At 31.0% G+C, this 10,284-nt stretch overlaps 1 protein-coding gene across 1 annotated transcript; it reads right to left on the reverse strand.

Annotated features, from left to right (window-relative positions):
• Positions 1 to 4,774: 4,774 nt before the first annotated feature.
• LOC100183512 lies at positions 4,775 to 9,818 on the reverse strand. The gene is made up of 7 exons (XM_002121892.5): positions 9,716 to 9,818; positions 8,880 to 8,960; positions 7,131 to 8,612; positions 6,908 to 6,944; positions 6,656 to 6,745; positions 6,399 to 6,541; positions 4,775 to 6,071 (listed from the first exon to the last, which is right to left on the reverse strand). Exons 3-7 carry the CDS (start codon positions 7,197 to 7,199, stop codon positions 5,808 to 5,810), a joined length of 603 nt encoding a protein of 200 aa, XP_002121928.3. The 5' UTR covers positions 7,200 to 8,612; positions 8,880 to 8,960; positions 9,716 to 9,818; the 3' UTR covers positions 4,775 to 5,807.
• Between the last annotated feature and the right edge of the window lie 466 nt (positions 9,819 to 10,284).

Below are 10,284 nucleotides of genomic sequence, written 5' to 3' on the forward strand. Positions count from 1 at the left end.
TTTTTAATTTATCGAAATTTCTCCAGGTTGGTTAGAGGGTGAGAGACTACGTGATGGGGAAACAGGGTGGTTCCCCCGTCAGAATTGTGACGAAATAGAAGATGAACACACACGAGCGAGGAACATGAAAAACTTGTACCGGACATTCGCTGGGTGACAGCAGAGAGCTGACAACGAAGCATACTAAAAGAAATTCACAATCAATTTTTTGGAGAACAATTATTTGAATAAAAAAAATGTTTTGAGATTTTGCAGGGATGTTGTGCTAGGTGGAAGCAATAACTTAAGTACAACTCTAAAGTGGAGCACGTTTTAATGATTTTGTACAAATTATGTATCTTTTGTTTGAACTGGAATATCATTTTTACATGTATTTGATCAAATAGTAGAGTTTTAAAGGTGTTTAGATTAAAACAAATTATATATTTATCCATAAATATTCTGCAACTACAGCAAAGTGTAGCCAAATCGAGTTAGCAAAAAGTAAGTATTTAAAATGTCTCAAATGTCACTAATCCTTAAACAACAAATAACTTCATTTTCTTACAAAATATTTCTATCAGTGCACTCTTTGTTCTTTATTTTACAACCTGGTGCTGTTTAATTGCACTATCTAATGTGTTTTTCATAACATTTTTATTCTTACCCCTTTCATTTCATATCTTGTTGTATGCAGTTTTCCTTATTCATATACCAGTCTTGGTTTAAAAAAACAGACTATTTTTACCCGTTGTGTATTTTACACTCTGATTTTTTAACTTTCAGTAATACAACCTGCTTCTGTAAAATTATTTTTCAATCAATTCTAGAACAAATCTTTAAACTGTAACAGTATTATCTGTTTTATTATATGAGTTTGGTATCCTGATTTGAACTAAACCATGTGTATTATTTAAAAAAATACTCTATTGTCTATAATTTATGGTGCTTATATTATACCCTCTGCCTTACTAAGATTTTTTCCACCTATTTATTGCATAAAGTAGTTTTGAACAAACTGACAAACCAGTTTGATCTGTAACATTCCATTTTTAACAATTCTCATTTTGGATGGGAATTTTGTATTTTGAATCAAATGACTGTATAGCGTAATGTGTGCACTTTATATGATTAAGTTTCTGAGCCTATCCTGTCTTTTTGCGCTAAAAAGTGCCTTCTTATATTTCGCCATAAAATCCGCTGTCCAAATACTCATTATTTTGGAAAATATATCTCTTCTTTCTAGACATTATAAGGTTGAGTTAAGAAAGTTTAGGTTACCTGTTTATTAATGCTTGGTTTTACAATGAAGAAACATAGATTTATGGCAAGGTAAGAGGAGGATTTCTGGCTTTGTCACTTTTAGTGTTGGTATTTCAAGAACTGCCATTATTTTCTTTATGCCAAGTAGAATATGTTTTTTATTTCAGTTTCTAAAGGATATACCTAGTATGAAATTTACGTTAACAATTTGATGGCATTCATTGTAGATGATATTCCAACCCTTTAAAGTAAGCTGGGAAAGGAAAAGTTTCAGAATGTTTTAAATGTCAAATGTAGTTGAGGTAAGTATAGTCTGCTTATTAAATCAAATATTATACTATTTTATTTTCTAACTTTAGCAAATATCTTTGTAAACTGGTCCGTTCTTAGATACTAAAACAGAATCTCATATTTGGGCATAAAAATGCAAAGGCCCGTTTTATATCCGCTATTATAGTGGGCCCCTGATCTGCTTGAGCCCGCCTCGGCTGTGGGGTTCGCATGGTTTTAGATACGCTACTGATACAAACTACTCCAAATTGCTTTTATTAGTGTAACAGGATTTATTAGTTTAAAAATAACACACATTATCAACATTTACATCTTGTTAGGTTAGTATGTGGCATTCTATTTTTCGCATAATATTTCAACAATCAATGCATGCAAGGCGTTGGTTTAAAATAAGACAATGAATAAAACAATGCCACACTATGTAATATTAATACTGATCAATTTTTATTTAAAAAACGTTGTATTGATGAATTAAAGACTTTTGTTAAACATCGAAGTAAATTAACAGAAACATACACATATTCAACACTTCTTAATCGCTTATGTTAAGTTGACATGAAACCACTAGGTTGGCTTTCATATATTTACTTTAAACAATAAAAGATTTCCTGAACCCTTGATTTAATTGCATCTTCTACTGGTTCATTTAAAGCATTGCGTATCCTCACTAATTCACACCAACAAATAAAGGATTCAAAATCTTGTTCAAAAACAAAATAACACTGAGCAATCTCTAAATATATATTTGCATGCAATACTGTGGTTTGCTTATATCCTTTTAACATAACCAAACATTTTTGCATTATATGAAATGCTTTGTCAAGTTGATTGTTTTTAACCAATCTGTCGGAGATTGCAACTAATTCATCAACCTTTAAATGTGTAGGATAACATTTTCCTTCAGGTGTTTGTAAAAACTTTTCATAATATTGTAAAGATTTCTCTATCATAACAATTGATGGATCCTTCTGATCTACAAGTAATAAACAATCACTATACTCCCGTAATGCCAAACTCAACCAGGTCTCATAGTTCAATAAAGTTGTCATGTTTTCGCATAAAAATATCAATTTGTTCATATCTTCAATTTCAGTTTGAATGTTCCTTCTATCCCAACGACCCAGTTCAAGTTTGCATTTAAATGCTACAACTCGAACTTGAAGTTTCTCTAATAAATGTCTATGGTTGTCTAGTGGAATTATTTTTTCACATAAATCACTACATAATGCATATTCAAAAATTCTGTATATGGTTAAAAGGGGAAACAGTATTTGAACCTTTTGAAGTAAGCTGGGAAAGTTTATCATTTTTCTTATTTCCGTCTTTATTTCCTCCTTTAATGCCAAGGTATACAGAACAAGCATTTTTGAATTATATTTCCATGCAACACTATCCATTGGAAACAAAGTCAATGGAAATTCTTCGTGTAGTGGCACAGCGAGTACATAGTGTAAACTAACTGCTCCATAAAGAAACAAAAACTTCCTTTTCCAACCATTTCAACTAATCCAGCCACAATACTCTTTAGATTAGAATCTTCCATAAAAACATCATCTTGTCTTCCCTTTGAATGATAAACTTTGAACCTTATCTCACAAGCCACTGCAACCATGAATCGAAGCTCATGAGCCACCTTTTCACTGCATAAGTTGCGTTGTTCCAATATATCAATGATATCAAAACATGAAGATTGCTTTATTGAATATCTCCGACCAATAGATGCAAGAAAGATTGTCGCACTTCTGTAAATTACTCGCTTAATGTTGAAACTTTGTAATCCAAGAAACATTGTTACTTGTGATGTTATAAAACTCAAGTTTTGTAAATCTTCATCCATTTGTTTCATCACCATTGAAAAGTTGCTAATTACATCTTTTCTTGCAACAACATCATGTGACTTGTCCTGATACTCATGGAATAATGTTTCTTCACCAGCAACAAAGCAAGACTTGGATAAAATATCAGCCAAATGATATCCCTGCTTTATGTCTTGTTCTTGTTCCAACAGTTGAAGCATTTCTTTCACCGGCTTTATAAGCTCCATTTTCCATGGTTTGTTTACAGTTGGTGGTCTTCCAAGTGGTATCTTGCTTGCATGTGACATCATCCCATCAAACGTTACACCATTTGGTGTAAAAGCATCATAAAACCAGTTGTTGGTTTCACCGTTCAAACTTTAAATTGCAACTGAAGGAATCATGGTTTCTCCAAGGTTGATTAGGACGATGTGAAATATTGTGGAGAACCACTTAAAGTATCTCATGATCGTCTTACGCTCTTCACTCCAAGCTGCTTCATCTTCAAGAAGAATGATGTGTTCAAAATCTGAATATAATGTAATTTCTGATCGTGCCAGGGAACCCAACCCTACTACAGAGTATTTACATGGGGGATTTCCCATAATTTCAATGCATTCATCAGATACAAATCTCATTAATTCAGTATATTGCTTTGAAACTTTTTTTGCATATTTTGAACAGCTGATATTTTCTTTTTTTCTATTTTAATCACTCTTTCACCTTGTATAATGTCAGGAATCTGGGTAACATTGTTATATTGATCCATTCTTCTTGCAAGTTTAAGTTTTCTTTGTAAATTTGCAGAAATTTTAATTAAATTAGCATTCTGTATTTTGGCCTTTGCCTTTACCAGAACAGCTGAGCAAATTCTCTCAACGCATTCAAGTTGATCAATATCTGGATGCCTTACTATGGCAGCATTATACAATGCTACACTACGAATAGCATTTAACTTTTTTTGCTTAGTTTTACTGCCATATATCTCGGCCAAGTCCTGAAGTATAGGAACAGATTTTTTTGGATCAATTTCTTTTCCATTTCCATCACACAGCAACTTTAACTTATCAACCAGGTTCTTTTCAGCTTCACTCATTTCTACAGTTTCCATGTTAAAAAAACGTTTATTAACTTCCTGACAGCAACAGCAATGTTGTTAGATTACTGATTGGCTATAACTGCAGTGCTTGTGTATGGCAAACGCTTTTCTGCATTGTTTGAGTTCACCTTATGCAAACAATTACTTGTGTACCGTAACTAAACATTTAAAGACTGTACTAATTTTATTAAAGAGCATAGGATATTCAGTGATCAAATAAATATTTTAAAAAATAACAAATTAATTAGGTAAATAAAACAAGGTATTTAAAAACTATTTAAAATTCCATTTGTCAAAAGTTGAACTACTCTTTATAAGTTATTAATGGTTTACAACAAAAAAACTAACCTACAAACGTTATTCGCAAGTCGAAATATTTTGATTTGTAATTTATACAGACAAGTCAACATTTAGGATTTTTGTTTGCACATAATATAGAAAAGTAAATATTTATGCATTGTCGCAACTTAAGTTTTGGTGTTTGGTTTTGCATCTATATACCCTAACCAAGTCATGAAATACACTAACAAAGTGTCGGATTTGTGTAAAATATTTTCTATTTTTAACAATCTATACCCTAAAAACAAACAAGATATCACTTTGGTTTGCACATGTGTTTTTATTATATCTAGATCCTACATATGGCTACCACTCCTATGTTCAAAAACCATGCGAGAACTCCTCTCATAGTTTGAACATTTAAATGGAATCCAGCACTAGGTGGAGAATGGAGATACAGGAACCTCACTTTGTAAAAAGTTAAAAGTGAAAAAGTTTGCATTCAAATGCTACAACTCAAACTCAAAGTTTTTCCATACATAAGGTTATATGTTATATCTCATTAATTTTTTTAAATATTTTATCACTATAATTTTTCTATTGTTTTGATTTATGAGTTTAGCAAAGGTTTATGTGGAAAAGCATCTACTCAGAATGTAGGCTATGTGATTTAACTAAAACATGAATGCATGACAGCTGTGTAGATTTTAAAGAGAACAAGGTAGGAGTAATAGGTTGTGGGTTTGATTTATAGCCACACTGTTAATATTCAACTCATAATTACCTTGTGTATATATTAGTAATTACTTCGTGTATATATAACTTCTGTTCCATTAGCATCAGAAGTATTATTTAATTCTGAACTTAAACACCTAATACATTAAATTATAATGCAAGTAATTTTTAATTTGTTTAATACTTTGCTGTTAATTTATGCTCTATGTATTTTTTAAACACACATACACCTTATAGTCCCAACATAATTTAATGTTCTGTATAACATACCTTCTAAAATAACAACTTTTACAGAAAATAAAGGTTTCAAGATTGAAATAAAACAATAAAATTAAAGGCAAAAGCCAATAGTTTTAAAAAATGTTTTACGTTAAATTTGTTCGGTTTGAATTAGATACATTTTCTGTAATAGAGTTTGGAATGCGTTGGTTGTTTTCTGTTTGTATTGTCAATTGGCTTATTATTGGGCAACGAGTGTCTTGTGTCTGCAACCCTGGGTAAGCAGGAGGTGGACCTAATGTATCATCTTCATAGTTTGATTGAGGGTATAAAATATCTCCGTATAAATGTTGGAGATCCTGGTATGAAGGTGGAGCATCGGACATTGGTTTCTGAAATGCTGGATTGTCCTAAACAAACATGAATGAACTTGTAGTGCATATTTATCATTGCGTGATGATGGGTCCACATTAGTCATTATTAAATGTACACCAATACACTTTTATTTATATTGTCCCTTTTTACGAAAAACACATCTGTCATTTGATAAAAACATATTTGCTACAGACTGCATTTGCCTTTTTACATTGTGACGTAAAAGTTAATTTTGCAGAATTTAATGTCTAAGTTGCAGTTGTAAACTGGATTTAAGCAGTTGTGGTTTAATGCAACAAGGGCTGTTAAACAAAGCATTTTCTAAAATAAAAAACTACATTAAAATATAAATATTTTTTCACCTGTGCATTGGGACGCGCGGTTGTAACTGTTTCTGTTTGTAGCTGGACTGGTGTTTTGTTGCACACTTTTTTCATCATTTTGTAACATTCCTTCAGTACAACAATCACAATTACAAATACAAGAGACATGCCCATCCAGAAATCTAACAAAAAATCAAACAATTATTATGTTCAGATATGTAACCGTTCATCAACTTATAAAATATAGGTATTAAATTTGCTGATTTACAATCATTTATAACTGTAAATTAACTTACACCACATGCCCCAGAATGCAGTGTAGGAGCAACAGAATGGGGTTCCTGTGCTGTTCTTACCACAACAGTATTGTATCTTACTGCCAGAATCTGTTGGTTTAAAAGATGTATTGTAAATAAATGAATGAATGTAGTTTACTTTATCCTCGCGTGGCCATAAAATGAGAGTCATGTTCATACACCTCGTGCAAGCTTACGAGCCACTGCGCCCGAGATTATACAGTGAAAATTTTGATAAAGTAAAATACAAACCTCTGCAATAATAACCATCTCCACAGTATTCATATGCCTAAAAAATAGCAAGTTTATATTTAGAGCTAGGAAGTTGTTCTTGTCTAACTTGTAAATGTTTTGTACAAGAAAAGTACAAGCTATTTGTTTTAATATAGTGCTAAACTAATTATGTAGGACTGTCTTGGTTATAAATTTATTCCACAAAGACTACTATCTACTATCATTATTACATTTCACTTACATGTGCCCATCTTGCATGCATTAAGAACAGAATCACCAGAACAGAAATAAATTGAAGACACATTTTCATCAATATTAAAAGTACAGGCTTTTAATGACTAATTTTAATAACAGTTTTATCTGCTACTTTGCACAACGGATATACTTATTCTGAAGATTGGTTTATTGCTGTTATGTAGCAAACATAAAACAGAACATGTGGTAGAAATAGACCATTTCACAATGATTGTGTAATACACCTACATCTGACCTCACTTCTCAAAGGCCATGTCTGTGTTGTCTTTGCAATCATGTTTACTGTTGGGCAAATATTTACCGAACAAAGCCAGCACATTACCTCGTACCTATTTTTAAAATGTCAAGTCATTTCATATTCAACTAAATGCTATTGTGTTGAAAGAGTTAAAAGAAAAATTGTATAATTTTTTCATAATATTTTTTTCCGATTATTTTAACAAGATACATTTTTTTTGAGTGTTTTTACAGATAAACATCACTTTATTGTACTTCAGCTCAAAATTTCTTTTGATAATAAATAATTTGTTTATAATTAAGGATTATTTGAATTTGTATGCTGTATTTTTTAATCAATGTAGCTTTCACCAATGGTGTGTTAAGAATGACTTTGCTGTTGTTGCAAGTTTCCCTATTTTCGTTGTAATTATTTTTATCTTCATTAATGTATTTGAATGAATAAAAGTTATGTAAAGATAGATATTCATATCGATAGTCTTAAAATAAAATCATGTAAAGCATTGGAACTGAAATAAATTTACTAACTTTTCCTAAAAATATAATTCTTACTTACGACACATGTTTAAATCTTAGTGCAGCCTTCACTTTATATTGCAGCAGTTTTTTTCAATAAAATGAGACAACTTGACACAGTTTTCTTTTGGGTTGGGTTTACTGATAATAGATTTTAACTAAATATTAAAATTTCAACATACAATGATGGCAATGCACAATGTACAAAATCATTAATAGTTAATGTTATATTAAATAAACACTCTTTTTGAAAGTTCAATGATCTTATGCACCGGTGCTGACTGAGAATTATACAACAAATATAAATTTAACATTAGGATTATCTCTACAATTGTATCTTTATTATAGCAGCTCCCATTAAGTAAAATACATAGTAACTCGTAAGCTGTTACCAGGTGTATAAACACCCGTGTTGTAAGTGCTGTCGTTTTCCGGCCACGCGAGGATGAATTACATTCATTCAGCTCAAATTTTTGGTAGAAAATGTGCGCTAATTGGGCTCATGCATGGTAGCTTGGTCGTTTTTCCAGAAGACTGCTACAGTACCTTTCAAATTGCAATAAAGAACAATTGTATAAGTGACCCACTATCCTGTTATAGCAGTAATTTGTATGGTTCTTGTTTTCTTAGTTTAATTTGTATTTCACCATCAGACAGCAGCATCGTACTAGTATACACAGAACGGTAATTCCTATAGCCAGTCTAAGCCATACGTCTGAAACAAAAATATTTTTATTCCAGTTGTCTTTTTATATGTTTGGTGTCAAGGACTAGTTTACTTTGATAATCTAACAGTAAAATAAGGTGTGAAGGTATGCCATTACGGAATGAATTAAACTTCAAAGTAGTTGCAATATAAGTTTAGTTGTACTGAATAATATAAACCAAAAACTCCTGACAGTTTATTATTTCTGCTAAAGTTTAAACATTCTTTTATTTTTTAAGTATATGAATGCTCATTAAATTAATAAAAGTTACTTACACCACATATTTGTCGTACCACTGTAGTGCAGGTTTTCATTAGAGTTCGTTTTACAGCAAGTCATTATCTTGTTCCTTGTATCTGTATGTTGTGTAAAGGAAGTAAAAAAGTGTAATCATAAGTTGAATTTTGAAATCGTGCTCTTTTGATTTTTTTTCAAATTAAGTAACTAAATGGTTAAAAAGAGTGTTTGTTCAATGTCAGAAACAGGTTTTTAAACATGGAGTGTTATAAATTTTGCTTTTGAAAAAACAAAGGCAAAGTTCCTGTCTGAACATGAAAGAGGTTTTTTAAATTAAAAAAATCTTGTTTACGTTTCGTTAAACAAGCCGGAAAATTTACCATTTTTTGGAAGTTCAGAACACTTTAACTTTGACATATAATATTTTTTATAGTTGTTTTTAAAATAGCACAATAGATAAACTGTGTTATTTTAAAGTTTAATGTTACAATTGTTAAGAAGTCTGTTGATTTTTTGGGTTACTGATCTCATCCTTGATACTTTGAGGGAGTTTAACAAAACATTGGGACCCAAATTTACAAGAAGACTTTATTATGTTTGCGTGTTGTATGTTGTTATTGATAGACTGGTTACAACTGTATTAGTAAATAGAAAAAAAATGTTTATAATGTGTAATGTCTGATGCATAATGTGTTTAATTTCTGTGGATTGGGCTTTTAAATGACTGTAACATTATCATTTTCCAGTTTTTAAAATAACTTAATTTAATTACACCAAAATATTAAACAAAACCTTTTTAAAGTACTAATGCACTAGATAACTATAAACTTATCTTTTACAAAGAACAACATCTGTTTTAAACATAAACATTTACCATCTATCTCGGCTCTTTCTTTATTCTCAAGCATGAACCAGTTTCTTCCAATTGGGATAAAGCCCAGTGAATGGTGACATTTAAACCTTTTTTCCATCGAAAAATTTTGCTTTGGTATTTGTTCCAAATGGAAACTAAATAACAGCTATGTGTATTTTGCCATTAATGTTCACTTGTCTTCTTAGTTTTAAATTGCAAACTTCAAAACATTGTTGTAAATTTAACTACTGTTTATACAGAGATGTGAAATTCATTTTAAAAGCTTTTTGTCGTGTGTGTTAACATAAACTACCACTATGTCTTGGAGACGATTTTGTTTGAGAACCAACTTTGCCTCTGCCCAAATTCCTTTTAAATTTATGAATTGTGAGTGCACTTATTTATCCGTGCGTGGCTGGGGAAGGATAATTGGTATACAATGGATGTTCTGTTTCATACAGCTTGTTGTGAAAATATTGTGTGTTACTTTGTTGAAGAAACATTTGTTACAGAAATATGTATTTGTGTTTGTTTTTTACTAAGCTTTCGGCGGTTCAAATAAATGCGATGACTTTGAGAATCACTCGTTA

Source organism: Ciona intestinalis, chromosome 12, assembly GCF_000224145.3.
Source record: "Ciona intestinalis chromosome 12, KH, whole genome shotgun sequence".
Taxonomy (NCBI): Eukaryota; Metazoa; Chordata; class Ascidiacea; order Phlebobranchia; family Cionidae; genus Ciona; species Ciona intestinalis.